Raw genomic sequence first — 25,173 nt, forward strand, 5'->3', positions numbered from 1 at the left:
TATTCCGTCCCCCACCACCCCAGCGAGAGCTTCTGATACTCACCTATCCATGGACAGTAGAGTGCCAGGCCCTAAGGATACACCCACAAGCGGTCCCCAACTTTCTGAAGGTCTCCCAGAGTCCATGCCTGAGGAGCCTCCTAGAAAGAAATTGTGCAAGAGGAAGCACATAGACTCCCAGGATGAGTCTCTCACCTCCGATACTGACCTTGAGGAATCGGAAGGGTCCCCCAAGTCTTCCTCTGATGATGTTTCCTTCTCTGATATCCTGGAGATACTGAAACAAAGAGGAGACTGGCCTTCCAAAGCTCCCTCCGAGGAGGAGTCAGCATTCCTTAAGGCTTTTGGCCTCAACCCTCCACCTCCTGGGTGTCTCCACCCTTCGACGAACTTCTTGACCTCATTTGTCGAAGAGTGTGAGAAAACCCCAATTCTGTGGAGCCTGTGCCCAGGCGTCCCAACAAATTCCTGTCCGCACCCCAGGGAAAAGAGTTTCTGCCAAACGGAGTCCCTTTAGATGCCATGGTGGTGGCGGCAGCCACCCAGAAGGAAGTTGCAGAGTCTTCTTCATCAGTCCATCCTCCTAACAAGGAGTCTAGGACCGGTACGGGAAGCGTACCCTATCTTCAGCAACCATCACTTTACGGTCACTGAATTATTTGCCTCACTTCACTCTGCTCCAGAGAGATCTCCTCAAAGAGTTGGGAGATACTCTTGCGGGTAACATACCTGAGGCAGTGGCCCAGACGGTCAACGCACAGGTTTCTACCCTCAACTCCATTGCTAACTCGTCCATGTGGCTCATTTCGTATGCAGCTGAGGGAGCAAGTAGGGCAGCAAACTCAGAGGTCGCCCTTAGAAAGCAAGCCTGGCTGCGCCTGTGTCACTTTGCGGAGGCCTTCAAGTCTTCCTTCACTGACGCCCCATTTGACAGTTCCTCCTTGTTTGGGACCAAAGTGAAAGACACCCTACCAGGTGCGAGCAAGAAGGAAAGACCCTGTCTGCCATAGGGGTCCATTTTTCCCTTCCTTCTAGGCCTTATCCCAAGGCCCAGTGGGGGGGGGGGTGTGGTTCAAGAAATCAGAGGTTTTTTCCTGCCGCACAAGGTGAACCCCCCTCCAGAGGCAGGGGAGGGGGGGTTACTCAGGGAGATGTCGCCCCAGAGGCAGAGGGGGCCCCCCGCAATTCCGGAGACCGTGACTCCTTCCATGGCTCTCCATACTCTCATTACTGAGGGTGTGCCCAACTGCGCTTATCCGGAGCCAGTCAGGGGTTGAATTTCCTTATATCCGGAAGCCTGGGAGGGCATTACCCAGGACCGATGGGTATTAAGGATAATTTCCGCAGGTTACCTCATTCCATTCTCTTCAGTGCCCCCGCCAATCAGAAAAATCCTAGACGTTCCACCCAGTCAAAGGCATCAAGCAGCCTCAGAGGTCTCTCAGCTGCTAGAAAAAGGAGCCATCCAACGAGTCCCCTCAGACCAGATCGCATTAGGGACTTACTCAAGATTCTTTTTGGTGCCGAAAAGAACAGGGGACCTGAGACCCATACTAGATCTCAGTCAACTCAACAATTACTTACACAAGTCCAAGTTCCGTATGGTCACACTACAATCGATTCTCCCATTGTTGGGAGAGGAGGTATGGATGTGCTTCATCGATCTCAAGGATGCTTACTACCATGTCAAAATGGACAGAGCATCCAGGAGTCACCTACGCTTCCGGCTGAGTGCCAGTCACTTAAAGTTTCGAGCCCTGCCCTTTGGTCTCACCACAGCCGCCAGGGTGTTCACCAAATGTATGGCAGTGGTGACGGCTCACTTGAGACATCAGGGATTCCAGGTGTTTCCGTACCTGGACGACTGGCTCCTTACCGCCCCCACCAGGCATCAACTAGTTCAGACTAGGGATGCTACCATCAGTCTATGTCACCAGTTGGGCATAACAATAAACTGGGAAAAATCTGTCTTATTGCCCTCATAGCGTGTCACCTTTATAGGAGCAGAGTTAGACACCATTTGAATGCGAGCATTCTTACCACAAGAAAGGATCACAGTATTACAACAACAAATAGACATGCTGATGCCCCTGAGACAAGCGAAGGCAAGACTGGTTCTACAAATCCTAGGGACAATGGCGGCAACTATCATGTTGGTCCCTCTAGCAAGATTACACATGAGACTTCTTCAATGGCTCCTCTTTGTCCAATGGTCTCTCCAAAGACTCCCACTATCTCATCCCATCTTACTGACAGACAGGTGCAAGCAGGACCTCCATTGGTGGCTATACACCAACAATTTGAACAGGGGAAAGCCCTTCGTTCCGCCCGTCCCTGTTGCCACGGTGACCACGGATGCCTCCCAGATTGGGGGGGGGGGGCATTATCTCGGCAGGACAGTCCAAGGCACGTGGCAGGAACACGAGATACATTTGCATATAAATGTCCTGGAGATGAGAGCAGTGCTTCTTGAGTTGCAGGCACTTCAGGAAGTTCTTCTTCTAGGGACTATTGCGATGCACTCAGACAACATGTCAGTAGTGTGGTATCTCAACAAGCAGGGGGAAACCCGGTCTTACCCTCTATGCAGAGAGGCTATGTGAGTGTGGCATTGGGCAATAGCTTCCCAATGGTTTCTGGTGGCAACGCAAATCCTGGGGAAGTCCAACGTAATAGCGGACAGGCTAAGCAGAGCGATACTTATGCCGTACGAGTGGTCCCTGAATCACCTGGTTGCAAAGCGAATCTTCAGCCTTGCTGCAACCTTTTTGCCAGCCCTCTCAATGTGAAATGCAGCAACTACTTCACGCTTATCCCCCCACAGAGGGAATCACCCAGGGACGCTCTGGTTCACGATTGGCCCTCTGGTCTGCTTTATGCTTTCCCTCCGTTTCCCCTCCTCTCAAGGGTGATTCAGAAAGCGCAATCCTTGGGAAGCAGAATGATTCTGACTGCCCCACACTGGCCTCGTCAAGTATGGTTCCCCTTTCTTCAACCATACATTGTGGACACTCCTTGGATTCTGGACCCTCTACCAGATTTGCTGACACACATGTCAGAACAGTTCCACCCCTCTCTGAGGACACTCCGGTTGACAGACTGGCTATTCCACTTCCATCGCTAGTCAGACGTCATAATTTTTCACCAGAGGTGGTCCATATATTATCGTCCTCTCATAAGCCATCCACTAGAAAGATTTATTCTAGAAAATGGAAAAGGTTCTCTATTTGGGCTCATATTAGAGGCATTGATCCTTACACAGCTCCTATAGATTAAGTTCTGGAGTTCTTGTCTATGCTCTTCTATCAGGGGTCCGCATCAGCCATCATCAAAGTTCAGCTGGCGGCGATATCTAATTTCCAAGTAGCGAATGAACCTAGCCTCATGGCACACAGACTATGCAAAGCATTCCTTAAAGGTACTCTGTTGCTTTGTCCCCCAGTGTCCGAACCTGTCATGCCCTGGGATCTCAATTCTGTTCTTCAAGCCCTTACTCTACCACCATTTGAGCCTGCAGCTACCTGTGAATTAAAATTCTTGACATGGAAAACAGCATTCTTAATAGCAATCACTTCAGCAAGGCGGGTTTCGGAAATTCAAGCCCTCTCTATCAAACCCCCATATTTAATCTTCCATAAAGATAGGGTCTCTCTTAGACCAAACCCCTCGTTCCTTCCTAAAGTGGCTTCCGTGTCTAGCATGAATCAGTCCATTGAGCTGCCTGTGTTCTTTCCCCATTTTTCTAACAAGGCAGAATTTAGATTTCACCAATTGGATGTACATAGACAGTTACGCTTCTGTCTACACCGGACAAAAGATATCCGGAAATCTGACCAACTCTTTGTCTCCCTTTCGGAAAACCGATTGGGTTCCTCGATATCCAAGGTCACACTGTCTAGATGGATAGCCAGTTGTATCTCTTTCATCTATCAGGCAGGAGGTAAAAATTTGCCATTTTCAGTCAAGGCACATTCTACGCGGGCTGTTTCTGCATCCACAGCCTATCAAGCTAGATTGTCAATGGATGATACATGTGGTGCAGCTCCTTGGGCTTCTCCTCACACCTTTGTTTCTCATTACAAATTGGACGTGGTCTCCAGGGGCAGATCTTCCTTTGGCTCCACAGTTCTCAGGAGTATTTTCCTGTGAGCCATCCAGGATGTAGGAGCTAGGGACGCTGTCCCACGGGTAAGAATGTAGGCGTGATAGGACTACATAACATCAAAAAGTTATGTACTCACCATAACGTTCGATGTATGTAGTCCATCTCGCCTCACATTCTTACTTACCCTCCCACCTTCCCCTGGCCTGGAGGATTTGGAGGTTAGGTTGTCACCTGCAGAGTCCCTTTGATTAGTTATTGTTTATATGGATGTGAGGTGTGTATGGAGTACAAATGTTTTTTTGCAGCAAACTAGATCTGGGGATATGGAGCAGTGCACCATGGGATACGCTCTTACCCAGCCAATGAGAGACTTTGAGCTAGTAAAATTGGCCGAGTTGGAGCCCATATTCGGCTCCGAACCCACGGGTAAGAATGTGAGGTGAGATGGACTACATACATCGAACGTTATGGTGAGTACATAACTTCTTGATGTTATATGGTCCTATCTCACCTACATTCTTTACTCACAGGTTCAGAGCCGAGAATCGGCTCTGACTCTGCCAACTTATTTCTCTAGCACGAAGTCTCTAATTGGCTGGGCTAGCCCGGTATCCCAAGATGCACCTCGCCCTAGCCCCAGATCTCGTTTGCCGGTCGTAGAGTTAGGATGTGGTCTCGCTTGGCTGTGGCCAAGTACCCTTTTTTTAAAACTTTTCATAAGTCTTTAGCAGTCTGTTTCTCGTAAAAAGCTATTTTAATAGCTAGTTTTTCATTGTGAGTGTACTGTGTAAGCGAGTAGTGTTTTTTTTGTGGTATCCCTCTGTTTTGGCGGGCTAGGCCCATTTAAATTAGAGGACCTAGTCCTCTCCTGTGTTGTTTGTGTAAACTTGTGTTTTGTTTGGTTGGTAGTTAGATTTCCTTGCTGCACCAAGAAAATGTTTAAATTAGAGTTTCCTTGGTTGTTCGTAGTTTGGTTTTTCCCGCCTTCCTCTTGTGTCTGTCATTGTCGGTTGAGTGGGTGCTGTGAATTACTATGTCTAAAGAGGAGAAAGAGCATAAACCCTCTGGGTTTAAAAAATGCTCAAAATGTGGCTACAAGATGTCCATTACAAATGGGCATTCTATCTGCGTTTATTGTCTTGGTGCTATTCACCTGCAAGAGTCCTGCAGTTTTTGCCACGCTTTTAGCCCGAGGGTACTGCAGGAAAGAAAAATAAGCTGATTTTGAAGGGCCTGGTTAAACCTTCCTTTGAGGAGTCCTTAGACTCTTCTTCTAGTACTAAGTCTAAGACTTCCAAGGCCAAGAAAAGATCTCCGGCTCCATCTGTCTCATCGGAGCCCCCGGAAAAGGTTTCGAAATTGGATACTGCCTACTCGGCTCCATTGTCCTTGGGGCCACAGGAGGTATCTGTTGTACTGGAGTTGACCTCGGCCCTGATATTATTGGAGCCTATTCGGAGCCGGTCACCCAGTGTTAGGCCTGAGTCTCTGGGTAGGAGATGCCGATCTCCTTCTATTTCCTCCAAATCCTCTAGGCTATCTGATTTGGATGTGGATAGGGTGGTCCAGAGGCTCCTGCAGTCGCCGGTGTTAGCAAAATTCTTCTCGGCTCCGACCCAGTCGGCTCCGGAGCCAGTCCCTATTCTTGTACCGATGATTCCTCCTCCAAGCACCCCTGTGTCGTCGGAGCCAGAGTGCTCCGCGCCGAGTGATATTCTCATGTTGGCTCCGATACCCCTTGTGAGTTTATCGGAGCCGATGTTGGCTCCAACCATGTCGGTTCCGTCCTCTGGTTTCGGTACTTGGGTTTCCTCAGTCGGACCCGAGGGGAATACCTCGGGACTCTTGTCGGTTCCAAGCCTCCCTCTCGGTGCATCAGCTTGGGGAACCCCGACTCCGGTTGTGGTCTCAGAGACGGGTCAGTCCTCGGATTCGGGGGGACCTGCCTTCGAGGCCATGAGGGGCGCATTGGCCAGATCATCAGTTACATCACCCGGATCGGTCACTCCTACCGCCTACACCCTGGCTAGAGCCTCTGACACACCCCTATCCATGGATGGCGGAGCCCGAAGGTCTGACGATACCCCCATGAGCGGTCCACAACTTTCTGAGCGCCCCTCAGTGTCTGTGCCTGAGGAGCCCCCTAGAAAGAAGTTGTGCAAGAGGAAGCACATAGACTCCCAGGACGAGTCCCTCACTTCCGATACCAAACTCGAGGAGTCAAGGGTCCCTTAAGTCGTCCTCCGATGATGTCTCTTTCTCCGAGATCCTGGAGATCTTGAGGCAGAGAGGAGACTGGCCTTCCAAGACCCCCTCTGAGGAAGAGTCACTATTCCTCAAGGCCTTCGGAGCTCAACCCTCTGCCTCCTGGGTGTCTCCACCCTTTGATGAACTCCTGGATTTGATTTGTCGAAGGGTGAGGGAGACCCCTGATTCCGTGGAACCAGTGCCCAGACATCCAAATAAGTTTCTTTCTGCTCCCCCAGGGAAAGAGTTCCTGACCAAAGGGGTTTCCGTAGATGCCTTGGTGGTGGCGGCAGCCACTCAGCAGGAAGTTGCAGAGGCTTCTTCTTCCGTCCATCCTCCTAACAAGGAGTCCAGGAGTATGGACCGGTATGGGAAGCGTACCCTGTCTTCAGGGACTTTTACTTTGTGGTCACTGAATTATCTTTGTCATTTTACTCGGCTCCAGAGAGATCTCCTTAAGGAGCTAGGAGACACTCTGATGGGTAACATGCCTGAGGCAGTAGTGCAGACTGTTAACGCCCAGTTGTCTACCCTTGGTTCCATTGTCAACTCGTCCATGAGGCTCATATCCTATGCAGCCAAAGGGGCGAGTAGGGCAGCTAGCTCAGGTGTAGCTCTCAGAAGGCAGGCCTGGATGCGCCTGTGTCATTTCGCAGAGGCCTTTGTCTTCCTTCACTGACACCCCCTTTGATGGGTCCTCACTCTTCGGGACCAAAGTGAAAGACACCCTCACCAGATGCGAACAGGAGGGGAAGACCCTATCTGCCGTAGGGGCCCGTTTCTCTCTTCCTTCTAGGCCTTACCCCAAGGCTCAGAGAGGAGGGAAAATGTGATTCAAGAAGTCACAGAAGTCTTTCCCTGCCACTCAAGGTGTGTTCCCCTCCAGAGGCAGAGGAGGGGGAAATTATTCTGGAAGATGCCGTCCTAGAGGCAGAGGAGGCCCCCGCAACTCGGGAGACCGCGATTCCTTTCGCGGGACTTCCTTTCAGCGTTCCTGTGGCATTGCCCGACTGTGCTGTTCCAGAGCCAGTCGGGGGCTGAATTACGTTGCATCCGGAAGCCTGGGAAAGCATCACCCAGGATCGTTGGGTGCTTCGAATAGTTACCGGAGGTTACACTTTCCTCTTTTTATCAACACCCCCTCCAGTCAAAAGAATCCCGGACGTTCCACCCAGTCAGCGGGATCAGGCAGCACTAGAAGTTTCAAAGCTGCTAGAAAAAGGAGTCATCCAACCAGCCCCCTCCGACCATATCGGATCAGGAACTTACTCAAGACTCTTTTGGGTGCCGAAAAGAACAGGGGACCTGAGGCCCATTCAGTCGATTGAATCACTACGTTCTGAAGTCCAAGTTCCGAATGGTCACTCTTCAGTCCATTTTTCCCTTGCTGGAAAAAGGAGTATGGATGTGCTCCATCGATCTCAAGGATGCCTACTACCACATCAAGATGGACAAGGCATCCAGGAGTCACTTGTGCTTCCGGCTGGGAGCAAGTCACTTCCAGTTTCGTGCCCTGCCCTTTGGTCTCACCACAGCCCCCAGGGTGTTTACCAAGTGTTTGGCAGTGGTGACGGCTCACCTGAGACATCGGGGATTCCAGGTGTTTCCATATCTGGACGACTGGCTTCTCACCGCCCCTACCAGGCATCTCCTCATTCAAGCCAGGGAGGCTACCATTAGACTTTGTCAACAACTAGGAATTACCCTGAACTGGGAAAAGTCTGCCTTGCTGCCCTCACAGCGTGTTGTTTTTATAGGCGCAGAGCTAGACTCCATTCAAATGCGGGCCTTTCTGCCACAAGAGAGGATAAGAGTGCTGCAGTCTCAGATTCACACATTGTTGCCCCTCAAGAGAGTTCAGGTCAGGTTAGTTCTCCAGCTCCTGGGATCCATGACTGCCACCATCATGCTGGTGCCTCTAGCCAGGTTACACATGTGGATCCTACAGTGGCTCCTTTCGGCCCAATGGTCCTTTCAGAAACTTCCTCTTTCCCACTTGATACTTCTCACGGAACGGTGCAAACAGGACCTCCGCTGGTGGCTATGTTCCACCAATCTGGACAAGGGGAGGAGCTTGATTCCTATGTCTCCAGTGGCCACGGTGACCACGGATGCCTCCTAGATGGGGTAGGGGGGCATTATCTTGGCAGGACGGTCCAAGGCACATGGCAAGTCATGAGGTACACCTGCACATCAATGTTCTAGAGATGAGAGCGGTGTTACTAGCGTTGCAGGCACTCCCAGGCTCTCTTCCTCTGGGAACGATTGCAATTCACTCGGACAGCATGTCCGTGGTGTGATACCTGAACAAGCAGGGGGAACCAAGTCTTATCCCCTCTGCAGAGAGGCCATGTGAGTGTGGCATTGGGCAGTGTCTTCCCAACGGTTTTTAGTGGCAACGCACATTCCAGGAAAGACCAACGTGATAGCGGACAGGCTGAGCAGAGCTATTCTGATGCCTTACAAGTGGTCCCTGAACATCCGAGTGGCGGTTCAAATTTTCAACAGGTGGGGTCAGCCTTGCTGTGATCTCTTCGCTAGCCCTCTCAATGCCAAATGCAGCAAGTACTTCACACTGATCCCCCCACAGGGGGAGTCCCCCAGGGATGCTCTAGTCCACGATTGGCCCTCCGGTTTGATCTATGCTTTCCCTCTGTTACCTCTGTTACCAAGAGTGATTCAGAAAGCCATATCCTTGGGAAACAGGATGATTCTAATTGCTCCACTCTGGCCTCGACAAGTATGGTTCCCTTTTCTTCAGCAGTACGCAGTGGACGGTCCTTGGACCCTGGACCCAGTGCCAGACCTACTCATTCACATGTCAGGACAGCTCCATCCATCCCTGCAAACCCTCAGGTTGACAGCCTGGCTGCTCCACTTCCATCACTAGTTAGACAACATTCCTTTTCACCTGAGGTGGTACACATCTTGTCTTCGTCTCATAAGTCTTCCACCAGAAGGATTTATTCCAGCAAATGGAAGAGATTCTCCATTTGGGCTCAGGCCGAAGGTTTGGACCCCTTCACAGCCCCAATTCAGTCAGTCTTAGATTTTTTTAGCCATGCTTTTCCAACAGGGCTCCGCACCTGCTACCATTAAGGTGCAGCGGGCTGCAATTTCCAATTTTCATACATCTAATGAGCCTTCTCTTATGGGCCATAAACTTTGTAAGGCCTTCTTGAAAGGCACCTGGTTACTTCGTCCTCCTGTTTCAGAACCTGTCATGCCATGGGATCTAAACTTTGTGTTACAAGCCATCACTTCACCGCCCTTTGAACCGGCTGCCACCTGTGAATTAAAATTTCTATCTTGGAAGACGGCTTTCCTAATGGCCATTACATCAGCCAGAAGAGTATCAGAGATTCAAGCTTTGTCCATTAAAGCTCCGTATTTGACCTTTCATAAGGACAGAGTTTCCCTGAGACTTAACCCGTCCTTCCTTCCGATGGTGTCATCCACCATTAATCTTCATCAGTCTGTTGAGTTACCAGTGTTCTTTTCAAACTTTTCCAATAAAGCAGAGCTTAGATTTTACCAGTTGGATGTGCGCAGACAACTAAGATTGTACTTACACAGGACTAAGCATATTAGGAAATCTGATCAACTATTTGTGTCCTTCTCAGAAAACAGAACAGGTTGTCCTATTTCCAAGAGCACAATTTCTAAATGGATCAAAGATTGTATTTCCTTTATCTATTCGTCAGCAGGCAGAAATTTACCCTTTCCCGTCAAAGCTCATTCTACCAGGGCAGTGTCTACATCAATAGCTTACCATGCCAGGATTTCATTGGATGATATTTGTGTTGCGGCCACCTGGGTGTCTCCGCACACCTTTATTACTCATTACAAGTTGGACGTGGCTTCTAGGGGCCGGGCTTCCTTTGGTTCCACGGTTCTCAGGAGGATTTTCCTATGAGCCGCCCAGGATAGAGGTGCTGGGGACGCTGTCCCGTGAGTAAAGAATGTAGGTGAGATAGGACCACATAACATCAGGTAGTTATGTACTCACCATAACGATCGATGTATGTGGTCCATCTCGCCTCACATTCTTACATACCCTCCCACCTGCCCCCTTCCTATAGGATTTGGAGGAAAATTGGCTCTGAGAACCCTTCAATGTCAGTTGTTTTTTCTTTCCTTTCTGGCTGGAGCTCCTTCCAGTGGCGGTTGTGTGTGGGGTGTGACTGGAATGGCTGCAAACTAGATCTGGGACTAGGGCGAGGTGCATCTTGAGGTACCGGACTAGCCCAGCCAATTAGAGACTTTGTGCTAGAGAAGTAAGTTGGCTGAGTCGGAGCCGATTCTCTGCTCCGAACCCGTGAGTAAAGAATGTGAGACGAGATGGACCACATACATCGATCATTATGGTGAGTACATAACTACCTATTTGCTGGTGTTTGCAGAAAAACATGTTTTCATCCTGCAATGCTGATATTGTCTTTTAAGGAAACACCTTGTGGAAAAACACATAGAAATGCTGACTTGATCATTCAAAACTTCCTTGGTTAACAGTGTCGTATGATAGAAACATGTCCTGTTGTCCATTCTTTAAAGAAGCTGCATACATCCTGTTTTTCACATTTTTGCTCTTACTGACCATGTGAAATGCATACATTCTGCTTTAAGTCTGTAAGAGGTCAGCTTTTTTGCTGACAGTGTGAAATCCATACTGATTCTGTAGGAAAACATGTCCATTAAGCAGATTCCTTATTTTCCAAGCCACCGTCATTTAGTATGGATGCTAACCACATATTGCTAAACTCTATTTCTACATTTAAGAGAGCTTTATTTTATACCTTATTTATTTTGCATATTTGTAACAGAATTACTTTCAATCTTTTATTCACTGTTAAATACACTCTAACAGCAGCTCCACAAATGTCATCTATAGCAGAGGATGTGGCCACAGAGCTAGTGGAATGAGCCTTAGGAGGTTTGGGAAGAATCGGTCCATTTTCCTTATAGACAAAATAAATGCATTCAGTGAGCCATTTGGCTAAAGTCACCTTTGAAACAGATTTACCCAGTTTGACACTGGAAAAGGAAACAAATTGCTGGCCTGATTTCCTGAAGTCTTTCATTCTATGGAGATAGAATCAAAGTTGTCTGTGAACAACCAAAAGATGCAGTATGCATTCTTCTTTGTTAAAAATTTTGGAAAGAAAACAGGAAAGTTAATGGACTGATTATTAACCGTTTCTGAAGCCACCATGGGTACAAAGCAGGGAATAGTATGGAGAACACACCCTGTCCTTCTGAAAAATTAGATATGGTGGCTTAGAGGAAAGAGCCTGGAGTTTTGATACCCGTCTGGCCGTTGTGATTGCAACCAGAAAAATAGTTTTCCAAGGCAACTTTAAGTCCACCTTGGCAGCTGGTTCAAAGGGGAGCAAGTCAGAGCTTGGAGAAATATAGTTAAATGCCATGGTGGTGTAGGATCCTTAATAGGTACCTTTGAAAAAAGCTATCCATAATCTACGTGATGCCAGAGAGGAATTATGTCGTACATGAAAACTGGAGATTGCTGCAAACTGGAGATGTGTAGTAGAATAACCAGCATCACTGTTAAAAATAGAAGCAAGAAAATCCTAGGATAGCTGGAATATGTGCTGAAAAGGGTTCTAATTGTCTCTGGACAGCCCAAGGGAGGATCATTTCCATTTGCTCTTGTACATCTTCCTAGTAAAATCCTTTTGAGAGGTTATGAGGATGTGTTTAACCAGGGAGGAAAACCTGGACGGTCTCCAAATCATTTAAAGTGGAGAACCCATGCTGTCATTTTGAGGGTTCAAATGTCCAGAGGAGTCCATCCTTGTTAATGAGAGAGGAGATCCTGGGTTGGATCTGACACTCAAGGGGACTGCACTAAGTGAGGCCACAAGAAGGGAAACCATTCTTGTTGAGGCTAGAATGGGACATGAGTTTTACTTTGCTGTTCCAATGAAATGCTTTCTGAAGAAACTTGGGAATTAGAGGTGTAGGAGGAAATGTGTTAGGAGTCCAGGGGGCTAATCATGAATTAGAGAGTCTGTTGGTGACTCCCTGTTTGGAGGGAGTAGGGCAAAGTACCTTCTGCACTTGTAGTCGAGAAGGAAGTGAAGAGATCACAGCACGGCTGGCCCCGTTGACGGAAAATCATTTCTACCACCACAGGGTTGCAGGACCACTCATGAGGGAGTAAGATGGACCTGCTCAGTTTGTCTGCTAGCATGTTGGACTTCCATAAGATATGCATTGCCAAACGAAAGTGGCTGGAAGAGATCACCCACTGCCAGACCCTCAAGCCTCTGAACATAGTTGGTAGAATTTGGTCCCCCCCACCGTTTGTTGATGTACCACACTACTGAAATATTGTCTGTCTGGATGGCAGTTATCCTTGGAGGGGAGAGCATCTTGAAATGCCTATAATGCTAATAGGACTGCTCTCATTTACAGGACATTGATGTGAAGATTGACCTCCAAATGGGAGCAAGTTCCATCCTTTCCAAGTAATGCCCCCCCCCCCCCAGCCCTAGCTAGGAGGTGTTTGTAGTCACTGTGGCTGTGGGTGGTGGAAGAATAAAAGGGTGGCACTGAGAAACAAGGTCTGAGATGACCCACTTGGTTGTGTTCCCTGCAGATCCTTGTAATCTGTATCACTATAGACAGTTGTCATCTTGTTGACTGCAGGTGTCCATTGTATTGCCCTCATATAACACCTTGCAAGGGCACTAGAATTATGGAAGCTGCCATAGAGCCAAGGAGTTCTAATACTAATTTTGCTGGCAGGGAAGGAAGAGAGAGGATGCAAAATGCTTGACTCTGTAAGGTATTTATTATTGTCTGCAGTAAGCTTACAGTTTATGTCATTGTATGCAGACAAGCACCAGTAAACTCCAGGACTCGAGTGGGAAGAGCCGAGACTTGGCGTGGTTCACTGTGATGCCCCGTTGAAGACATAGTTGGAGCAAGTAATCCCTAGCTTCATTCAGTAGAGGCTTGGTGGGAGCAGGAGGAGCCAGTCATTAAGGTATCGAAGCGCCCAGAATCTCAGACGACAGAGGTGAGCTGCAGCCACTGACATGCATTTGGTGAGCACCCTGGGGGCAGTGTTGAGGCCAAAGGGCATAGTTCTGAATTGGTAATGGGCTCCTAGCCAGAAGTGAAGAAGTCTTATGGATTGCCTGACTATTTTGATGTGATAGCATACATCCTGGAGATCTGCCAAACACAGCTAATTGACGTTGCACAATAGCAGTAGAATGGATTGAATTTTGAACATACAGAACTTGGAGTGTTTGACATACTGGTTGAAATAGCTGAGATCCAAAGTAGGCCTCAGGTCCCCATTATTCTTTGGCACCAAAAAGAAGAACCTGGAGTAAATTCCGAATCCTTGTTGGTCAGGGGGACAATTTGAATGACTGTTTTCACCAGCAGTTTTTCTATTTCTGTAGCTGCTGCTTTTTTCTGACTGGGTGGAACATCAGGAAGTTTTGTAGATTGATTAGGGGGCTGCAGGGGAAAAGGTTATGTAAATTACCTGTGGAAACGATCCTGTGCACCCTAATTTGGTAATGACTCTCCAGGTTTCTGGATGCAGGGATAAGCATCCTTGAGGGAGTCATCTGCCATTGGAGTTCCACTCTCTGGCAACGGAGGAACTGTCCCCATAGGAGTCCTGGGAAGAGCCTTGCAACTTCTGGAACCATATTTTCCTGCCACCTCTCTGATTCTGGGAAAAGGTTCTTTGAGGCATAGAAAAACATATTCCTATGGCAGAATAAGGTCTTCCCATCTTGCTCACTCCTAGATAGGGTTTCTTTAACCTTGGGGACTGAATAAAGTAGATGCATCAAAGGAATGACTTGAAAGGATCTGTAGAATCACAGAGGTGCATCCAAGCATGCCATCTCACAGCAATTCCTGAACCCATGGCTCCCAAAGCACCTTCTCAGGTGTGGGGAAATAAGCCCTTATAGAGGCATTTGATAAGGTCTGTAAGGTGGTCACTTGTGAAGAAACATTCTTGTCTTCCACAGACATGGACTCCGAGAGAGCATTGGAAAACTTCTTGATCAAGTCCCTCTGAAATTTTGTGATGTGCTAAATAGTTCAGTGACCTGAAAGAGAAGGTCACTTTTACATAAACATGCTTGTCCAAACCTGTCCAATGCTCTGGACTCTCCACTGCGTGGGTAGACAGTAGAACTTTGTTCAGCAAGTTTTTTCTAGTTGGCCGCTGCTACCACCATAGCATCCACTGGGGGACGCTTGCTCCAGTGAGTTCCATCCTTTGGCACAACCAGGTTGTTATCAGGTCTTTTGGGAACTGGCTCCATGATATCCAGATCTTTCCAAGGCTGGTGAGAGATGAGGTCCACCATCTCATCCAGCTGAGGGACTACCAAGGATGTAGCTGAGCTGGCTGCGAAGGCCTTAAGAAACACAGACTCCTCTTAGGAAGGGGATCAGAAGACCAATCCCCTTTCTTTCTCAAAGGTTCGAGTATTTCACTGAAGGAGACATCCTCGAGGGGTTATCTAGGGGACTCTTACCCCTCATCAAAGTCTGTGTCTTCTGTGAAAGATCCCTGTTGGGAATCTAAATGCTTCCTCTTTCACATACACTTCGAGGGGGCTCCACTGTGAGATGTATGTGCTGTGTTCTGAATGAGGAGCGTCTCAAATCTTGTACAGACTGGCTGCCCCGATGAGACAGGCTGTAGAGACTCTAGGACCAAGCCAGACAGTTGTGGAAGGGGTGTACCTGGGGGGGCAAGTATGTCTTATCCACAGTGGTTGAAAAGCCTCTGTTCACTGCCTTGAAGGCATTAGACATGAGAGAAGCAAGGGTTCTCCTGGTAAGAGCTGAGGAGGACTGCCCAGGATTGCTCAGAGCATCGCCATGACTCTGCCTTTGGATGTGATGCAGACAAACTCAGAACTCTTAAGGTCCTACGGCTCCAAAACCAAAGGTCAGATTGACGGAGTAAACAGTTTGGTTGGGACTGGTGGCAGGCTCATAGGTTCAATGGGAGACGGAGCCATTAAAACTCCCAACTGAATCTGGGCCTGTAGAAACTTCAGCAACCTGTCCACATCTGCTTCAATTAAGCTGCTAGGTGACCTGAGTGATGACAATGTAGAGGGTGGCCTGGAAGTCCTTCAAGGGGTCTCCTGTAGGAACAGAGAATGGATCCAAGAGGGTATCTGCTTTGGGGTGACAGTAGAGGAGACATGAGCTAGAGATTTTGATCATGTTTGATCCGAGCAGCCAGATGGATCCAAAGGTTTGGAGACCTTTTCAGGTGGAGCTGAACTTGAAACAGAGGAGGGAGAATGAGAGGATAATTTCCTAGCCTTTTTACCCTATGCTAATTAATCCCCCTTAGTCTTCTCCAAAGACTTTTTGGAAGGAGGGGGAGCCTCAGAAGAAGATGTAGATGATGAAGAGGGTAATAAATCCTTAATTACTCGCTTGTTGTTGTGTTCATCCAAAACTCAGTGGTTAAACCTCACACAAATATCACAGTCAACATCCAGATGGGCCAAAACCAGACAAACACACTCCTGGTGGGCATCTGAGTTAGGGAACGTATGCCCACAGAAGATGCATTTTTTGAAGGTAGTAGACTTTTTAAACATGATGAACAGAGAATCTGAATTAGAAGAGTTAGAAAGAGGAGAAATGACTACCAATAATGATTAAAAAAAAAAAAGCAGAAAAGAATTACCAGCAATGGTAAAGAAGTACCTTCAGTAGGTAACACCAGAAGCAGGGGAAAACACCACTAAGGCATGAGGCCTCTAAGTTAAGAAGACAGGACAGAAGTAAAACAACTTTTTTTTTAATCAACTAAGGAAGAGGGAGGCAGGAACAATAAAATGCTAATAAAATGTCTGAAGAAAACACTTATCGTATCTGCTGTCTTCTGAGTTATGGTAGATTATTTCCATTTACTGAAGCAGCAAACGAGATCTGAGGTAATTCTGGCTAAACAGGAGGGTTATGGTAAGGAGAGGAGCTCGAGCTATGGAGCCAAGTCTTTAGAAGTGGCCGAAGTTGGATCCAAGGTTGGATCAGAGACTTATCGGTTGAGGAACACACAAAAAAGACAATGTCAGATACTTAATTCTCTTTCCATTCATTGCCAGCCCTCTGATTCCTGATCATTCCTTATCTGTTCATCCCTTGTGTAAGTAGATGCTGTGCCTCTGGGTTAACAGGCCAGCTTCTCATAACTAAATGTGTAACTTGTAGAAACCCTGAATTACAGTGCATTAAGACAGATTATACAGCCTTTGTCTAGGTGGATTGGACACACTAAATTGGCCCTAGGTGTGTGTGCATGTGCGTGCCTTCTGTGGAAGGTTTGGCACTGGGCTGGCAACTCAACACTGTAAAACTCCACTGCCAATCATGAGCGGACAGGTGATCCGCTGTGGCGACCCCTAACCAGGAAAAGCTGAAAGAAGATACAGCCTTTGTCTCATGACACGAACTACATTATTTGATCTAAAAGTCTTTTTAACTTCCCCTTAAATGATAAAGTAACTCATCCAGTACCTCTTAATTGTAGCACTCCTGTCTTGTGATCTCCATGCCTAATGTAGGTTTTGTTGGCATGAATCAGGCAAAAGATGTCATTTCAAAAAGTGCATTAAGCTTGCCATTAGACTGCTGAGAACAAATCAGCAAGTTAGAAAGAACAAACTAGCTGCCTAGAACTTGAACTGTTGTTCATACTTGCAAGTTATGTTGTGAGACTAATTAGACATACTTGAATTCCTCAAAGACATGAAATAATTTATCCAAACCTGTTTTTCATTTTTACAAATTTTTGACCATCCTCATTGCAGTTTTATTTTTTTTAAGTTGTGTTGTCAAATTAAACACACATGGTTCAAATTTAGAAAGGATTATTTTTTATTGGACTTGCTAACTTCTCTTTCAGTATGAAGTGGAAATTTATCTGATTAATAGCACACGAGATGTATTGATTTTGACAATACCCTGATTTCTGTCTATTTTCTGTAGTTATAGCAGCCTGAGTGAAAAAATATAAATATATATATATATATATATATATATATATATATATATATATATATTGTTTTTTTTTTTAATTTTTGACAGTCGTTCAACTAGAAGTTCCATTCTGCTTCTTTTTTTCACCCTTCTCAGGTCAGGGTCCCAGCAAAAAAGCAGCGAAACATAAGGCAGCAGAGGTTGCTTTGAAATTACTTAAAGGAGGAAGTCTGATGGAGCCCCAAGAAGATGGAGTCGGGAGTGATTTCATCTCTGAAGCAGACGATGACGGACTTCATTCAAAGCTTCCAGTAGAAGATGCTAATTGTGAAACCTTCTCAGCTTTAGGAAGTGTTCGGTATAATTCCAGTTTTACCAGATTTGAACAGTATGTTAAAAGACTTCTTGAATGTAACAAGGGTTATCCCAAAGCATCCACATATTATTTGTTTCCCTTTCTTTTTGTGTTTTGCTGCAGTGGAGGCTCCCATTCTGTGTACCTCTTCCTAAAGTATTAGGTTTTCCCTTCGACTCTCATCTTTGTTGCCCATCTTCCAACTTCGTCAGGGATTGTGATTCAGCTGCCCATTGTTTTCTGCCACTGTCCCTTAAGACAGCAAAATGTCACTGAATGCTTTCATAAAATGATCGTACATATATATATATATATATATATATATATATATATATATATATATATATATATATATATATATAGTGCCTTTGATTGCTGGATTGTGTGAGCCAACGTTTGGCCTTCCTTTCCACGGAACTGTCTGCCTTTGTATAGACGCCTGAGATCTCGGCTAGATGCACATTTTTCCCACACAACAAACTTAATCTGTTACTCTAAAGTAAGCCATTTGAACAGATTACTAGTAGATGGAAGAGTAGTCCAGTTGTAATACACTGTCTCTTGTATTATGTAATTTACTTTCTGGATTTTTCTTGGTTGTTTTTTTATCACTTGTTCAAGAATGGAATGATCCACTAGCCTACCTCTATTGCTTTGCCAGAACCCACAGTTTGTGTCAGCCCTTTGTAGTAGTTTTATGTCTCCTGTGGCATATTTGTTATTTATTCATGTTTCTTGCTTATTTGTGTGCTTTTCAAATCAATTTATGTTGATGGTGTTTTATGCACTCTTGTGGTCATTATTTAGTTTTGAGGGTTTATTAAATATTAAAACAGATGCCCCATTTTCAGCCCCAGATTACTGTAGAAAGTGTAATTCCGTTCTGTTAAACTATACAGAGTCCTCCCTGTCACTGCAAGCAGTTCAGTTTACTGCTGTGTAGCCTTACTGTCACCGCATTTTCAAAGTTATTATGTGGATCTTTGTGACATGAGCCCTGATTAACTTATTAATGTCATCTTTTTTTTTTTTTTTGCCCAGGAATTTACCATCTGAAGTGAAAACTGTAAGCAGTGCCCAGCAAGCAGAGTGTAATCCAGTTGGGGCGTTACAGGTACATATATTCTGTTCTCAATAATTTTGTCTACAAGCTCTAATGATGTACTATGTTTGAAAAATCCTGATAAAGTAGCTTGGCTCTATGGCATAATGGGATAGAGCCTTGACTGTGTCCCATTTGTCTGGAGTTTGATTAGCACCCCTGGCACTGGAGGAGCCAGGCAGGGAGGAGGAGAAGTGAAGGGGCACCTGGCTTGGGGGGAGGGAGGAATGCTTGCACTTGGGGTAATTTGAAGAGTTAATACTTCTCCTGGTAAAGACCAGGGAGAAACACCTGCTTGTGCTTTAGGGGGAGAGATAAGGGCTGCTTGGAGGAATGCTTTTTGCTGGAGTGAGTTGATGTTCTCCGCAGTCAAGCCAGTGTATGCCCTATCCCTAGCACATTGTTGGATGGATACAGGAACTAGATTGTACAGAGGAAAGCTTGAACTACTCATATTGCTTGCTTAAATGATGGCGCTCCTGGTCATTCCTTGCCCTGTTGGTGGAAAACTAATGGGTGGATAGACTAGGAGGAGCCTGACTTACAACAGTCAAGAGTGGGCAGACTGAACAAAAGGAAAAATTGATGAAATGTTTATCGGTGGTCAGTGATGGATTGCATTGGGAGTGGATGTTTCAACACATTAAGGAAGTAAGATGCAGAGAAGTGGTTTTGAAGAGTTTTGTGAATATTTTGATCTTACAATAAAATGCAGCTGCTGAACGCTTAGGACTGTTACCTCATAGGCATTAGGACAGCTTGGCAAATATTTATTCCCAGATTCCAAGCTTCTCATATGTTTGTTCCACCCCAACAGTTTGGATTCAGAATCGGGTAGGTTCCTTTGCAGGGAAACCGATCCCCATAGCAGACTACCATTTTCTGTCATACATAGACTTGCAAACAGTATCTCAAAAAATTGTCTACAAGGAGTTTAATGATACTTCTAATCACCATAGTAAATATTTCTAAGCTATTTGTAGCTGAGACACCCCATGCAACTCCCTTGTTTCACCGTCTCATTCCTTTTGTAGTTCTGGCTACTATAAGGAGATTATGGATATTCTGTCAACCCCTACAAGTGTGATGAATTGGCCATTCCTTCAGCCTAGTCCTTATCTTTTTCAGCTTTTGTTTCAGACATCAAAGGGCGCATTGTGTATCCAGGTGCAGGAATAGTTTGTAACATATTGGTGAATGGTGTGCTCCTCTGGATACAGAAATCTGTGCCCAGCAAATCCATACAGTGATTGTCAGGACCTCAGACTTTACCCATCAGGCTTGTGGTGCAGAGAAGGCATTAGTTACTCCCTCCTACTGCAACCCTGTGCCCCACTTCATTGTCCTATCTATCACCAGCTCAACTGACATTTATATTGGCCATAAATGTTGCATCATGTGCTCCCCAGCGCATACATTTCTGAGATTCCTAATGAAACAGCTGCAGTTGTTTTGTGATCAGCCCTCACAACACACAAAACATTGCAAACACTCATTCACAAGCATTGCTTGAACTTGGGCACAAAAAAGGTGTTTTTGTAGGGTACAAGCTCCCCTTCCCTATAGGACTCCTCAACACACACACATGTCTGTGATAACTGCATATCAGGGAAAGGAGAATTTCCAAGAATACTGCAGTCTTCATATTCTGTGTGGAGACATGCATGAATGTGCGTACTTTCGTTGAAGGTTGTGTGTCAGAGCTGGCAACTCAGCACGTAAAATTCTACTGCCAATCATTAGCGGACCGGAGTTCCGCTGTGGCGACCCCTAACTGGGAAAAGCCGAAAGACACAACAACTGCAGTCTTCATATTCTGGTGTAAGACTAATTTTTCATGCATTACTGCTTGCACATAACACATTAGTAATAAACACTGTTGAAAATATGCATGGCACCAATTTTCCCAGTAGTAGTACCAGCAGCTCAGGTGTTGACACCTGTGACATCACTACAACTAGTGTCTGGGCCCCAAGCATCATTCACTTTTTTGTGCCCCCCATGGGACCTCCTGTACCTCTGCCCTATTGCCTTATTAATTTTTCTAGTGGTGAGAGCCAGGAATTCCTGAACTGGGCTAGGACTCCCCAGCCCATTCATTTTTATTTGGTGCTGAGCCTGATTGGCCCATTTGTTATCCTGGGTGGTCCTCCATTTGTGTATACCTTCAGTGATATCATGACATAAAATTGCTACCATGCTGATGTGGTTGTCCCTTTTTCTGAGGGAGGTAGACAAACTGCCCCCTTCCAAAGGACTGTAAGTTAGGGTCAGAAAATCCCTACCCTGATCACCACATGCAGCTGCACCACCCCTTGTGAGCTGTCCTCTCAAACCTGACTGAACTTCTTTGGTAAGCATCTCTTTACATCCTAGTGTTATCCAAGAGAGTATTGTAGAGTATTGTAGTATCTAACATATAACTAACATATATCAAGATCAGTGAAAGAAATAGCCTGCAGAATGTTAATAAAACCCCAAAAGTCAGAAGTCTGATAAAACAAATGAACACAGTAATTAGGACTGTTCATTGAGATCCATGTGATATAACAGAAGTAAACAAGATATATTACTGTGCAGCTAAATTAATAACTGATAAAGTTCTACCACAAGAACACAGGGTAGTGAGGGAAAGGAAGGGGAGAAATCGAATACCATCATGGAAATATTGAATAGAGAAAATTATAAAGCAATTAAGACAAGAAGTGTCACTGTTAGAAGACTATAGAAGAGGGAACAGATCAACAAAAATACTAAGAAAGATAGATGTGATTAAAGTATTGCACAGTATTAGAACAGACCAGGATCTATCGTGCACTATCGCAAATAAACTAAAAATTTCAGCACAGGCAGAAAAACTTAGAAGATACGAAGATAAATATAAAGGAAAAGTGCAAAATAAGCAATTTATTGATGACCCAAAAAGGTTTTATAGAGAACTTGGAAATAAGGTAAAAGGAATTGAAAGACCACCAAAAGAAGAAGAAATAGATATATTTTGGAGAAGTATTTATGAAGATCCTGTGGAACATAAATATGCTAAATGGATAGAAGAAATAAAAGAAAGAATAATAAGTTTAAAGGTACAAGATATGAAATGGGATGAAGTAACAGCTAGAGAGATTGAAACAAAGTTAAGAAAAGCCTCTAATTGGAAAACCCCAGGCCCAGATGCAGAACCTAAGAAATGTATTAATATCTTTGCACGAAGATTTAGCCATGAGTAAGAATTATTTATATGTGCACCCAGAACAGACAACAACCTGGCTAACAACAGGAAAAACAATGCTCCTACTTGAGAGTGAACCTGCAAGCTATCCTAAAAATTATAGACTGATAACTTGCCTTCCGTCGATGTATAAACTATGTACAGGAATTGATGACGACAGAGTTTATAGACATTAAGAAGAAAACTCAATTATGGCAGTAGAACAAAAGGGCAGTAAAAGAAAGTCATATGGGAACAAAGGATCATTTGTTGCTAAATAAAGTCATAGAAAAGAACTGTAAAAAGAGGAAGAATGTAAGTATGGCATGGATTGACTACAAAAAAGCACATGATAATATTCCTCATTCATGGATAAGAGTGCTTAAAAATGTATGATACACCCTACACTGATCGACTACATCACAGTGACAATGAAACAGTGGCAGACCACTTTGCAGTTAAGCCATGGTAAAGGACAAATTGTTATCCCAGGGATAAAAATTCAAAGGGGGATATTCCAGGGTGACTCTCTGTCACCGTTACTATTCTGCCTTAACCTTAATCCATTAAGCTGTTTACTCAACAGCTTAGGCCATGGCTATTATCTGGCTCCTAGAAAACAAAAAAAAGTGTAGGACTTCTTACCTTCTCTTTGTCAATGATTTAAAACTGCATAGCTCATCAGATGAGGAACTGAAAGCACAACTGCAAGTTGTCAAAACTTTTTCAGATGATATAAGAATGTCATTTGGTCTTGATAAATGTGCAAAAGCAACCTTTAAAGCAGGAAAACATCAGTTTGGGACAAGAATGTGATATACAAGAGCTTGAGTAAGAAGGTGTGTATAAATATTTGGAAATTGATGAAGGATCAACAATAAAACATGAACAAATGCGAATAAAACTTAGTAAGGAATACTTCAGAAGACTTTAATCCTGAAAACAGCACTGGCATCTAGGAACAAAATCCAAGCTATAAACCAATTTGCTCTTCCTGTCCTAACTTAAAGTTTAGGAGTGATTGGCTGGCCCCAAAATGTGTTGGATAGCTTAGATAGGAAAACAAGAAAGATGCTTCATGCTCACCAAAAGATTTGTAAAAATCAGTTCTTACCAAGATTATATATTCCCTGTTCCGAAGGAGGGATGGGCCTCCTTGAAATTGATTATATGTACAGATCTGCAATCATGGGACTCCACACATCTGCTGATCTCACACAACCCAAGCATAGTGAAAGTTTTGAAACATGAGGAGAATAAATCTAAGATGACTTCTCTGCTTAATCTACCAGAAGCTTATCGGCGTCAAGCAGGAATGGAAATCAAACCAGAAGTCGATAAAAATTAGGCAGCAACTGAATGTTCCATAAAACAAAATAAAGAATATAAGGTAAAGGATCAGATGAGAAGGTAGGAAATGTGGAAAAAGCATAAATATAGTTGTAAGTATAGAAAACTTATGGAAGAACCTCATGTTGATCAGGAACGAACACAGGAATGGTTAAGGAGAGGCAAATTCAACCCAAGAGATGAAAGGTTAATGCATACAAGTTGGTTTATAAAGTCCATTGAACATGTGGGAGAAACAGACAAATGTAGGTTTTGTAAAACCAAACTGGAAACAGTTGCACACCTTGTTGCTGGTTGCGACATACTAATGGCAGAAGGACTGTATACTGAAAGGTGTAATAATGTGGCGAGACTTGCACTGGGGATTGTGCAAACATTATGGTATTGAAGTAGCCGAAAAACACTGGAAACATGAGCCACAAAGCATCTTGCACTGGGGATTGTGCAAACATTATGGTATTGAAGTAGCCGAAAAACACTGGAAACATGAGCCACAAAGCATCATAAAAAATGAAGTCTACATCACTTGGGATCATCCATTACCAAGAGTTCAAAAGATAGATGCTAGAAAACCGGATATAGTGGTCTCAAGAAAAGAAGACAAGAGTAGTATTGATAATTGAAATTGCCACACCCAGTGACTACAGTGTCTTGAGTACAGAGAAGCAGTCATAAAATATCAGGATCTGCAGGCAGAAACAAGAGCAGTGTGGAAGAAAGCTACCCAGACAGTTCCAATAGTAGTAGGAGCAACAGGTCTTATAAAAAAGAGTCTACAATTCTATTTAGATATGCTACCAATCCCTGTAACTCCATACAAATTGCAGGAAGAGTCATTACTGGGCACATTGCAGATGCCGTGAAGAGCACTACTGGCTGACATCAAAGACTGAAACAATACTAATTTCATGAACTTTAATCATACTTTGACTTAGGAATGGGGTCCATTCCCGCCGTGGTATTAGAAATCCAAAAGACTTGGAGAAATTTAAAAAAGTAAGAAACTTCCTACTGCATTCAATATTTAAACCTCTTGGGAGGGGGTCAGTGTGTCATATTTAAAAATAAAGAGTTTTTTTATAAGGCAGATTTTTTTTTTTAATCTAAAATTTTTTTATATGGATTTTAAAAAAAAGATTGCTTTATAAAGAAACTGTTTTTATTTTGAAATATGACACACTGACCCCCCCCCCAGTGGTTTAAATGTTGAATGTAACTGTAAGTTTCTTACTGATTTGTTTAATTATTCGATTGCTTAATGAGATGTATTTTTAGGTAGTGGTATATAAAGTGGTGGGTTATTTGAATGTTTTTACTCCTGGAAGCCAGTTGTTTGCCAAAGCACTATAGTTTCTTCAATAAATCTTAAGCTTTTGGGTCACTAGTTTGTTGCTATATTTTGGCTTTTACATTTGTTTTTTATTCTGCAACAGTATCTCTGCAGAGATACAGTTGTCGTATGTGTAACCAACATTGCATCCCTACTCGTGGGGTATCTAAATTCTTGCCCAGAATTCACGTTTGCTGTTTTGCTTTACTGAACTTGTTGAGCAGTGAAAGCTATTCAGGTTGTATACTGCTGATGCATTAAATGCATAGACAAGATGTCTGCAATACAGAAGTAATCAAAGTGATGAACATATCTTTCTTTACTTTCTTGAGGAGGACCAGATAAACTCAAAACAGCTCAGAAGGAACTATTGCCTTTTTCCTGGTTGATTTTACTTTTATGCCCTAAATACTTTTCATTGCTTTTGAATGGTGTGCTCCAGTGCCATCTTTGCCCCTTCCCCTGA

General features: G+C 44.6%; 1 protein-coding gene across 1 annotated transcript in view; it reads left to right on the forward strand.

Annotated features, from left to right (window-relative positions):
• TARBP2 (TARBP2 subunit of RISC loading complex) overlaps nucleotides 1-25,173 on the forward strand; it is a 272,258-nt gene that overhangs the window by 98,712 nt on the left and 148,373 nt on the right. Inside the window, exons 3-4 of the mRNA XM_044083924.1 lie at nucleotides 17,519-17,720; nucleotides 18,759-18,831. Of these exons, the coding sequence (XP_043939859.1) occupies nucleotides 17,519-17,720; nucleotides 18,759-18,831 (275 nt within the window). The remainder of the gene's footprint in view (nucleotides 1-17,518; nucleotides 17,721-18,758; nucleotides 18,832-25,173) is intronic.

Source organism: Protopterus annectens, chromosome 9.part0, assembly GCF_019279795.1.
Source record: "Protopterus annectens isolate FY-2018-M chromosome 9.part0, PAN1.0, whole genome shotgun sequence".
NCBI lineage: Eukaryota > Metazoa > Chordata > Ceratodontiformes > Protopteridae > Protopterus > Protopterus annectens.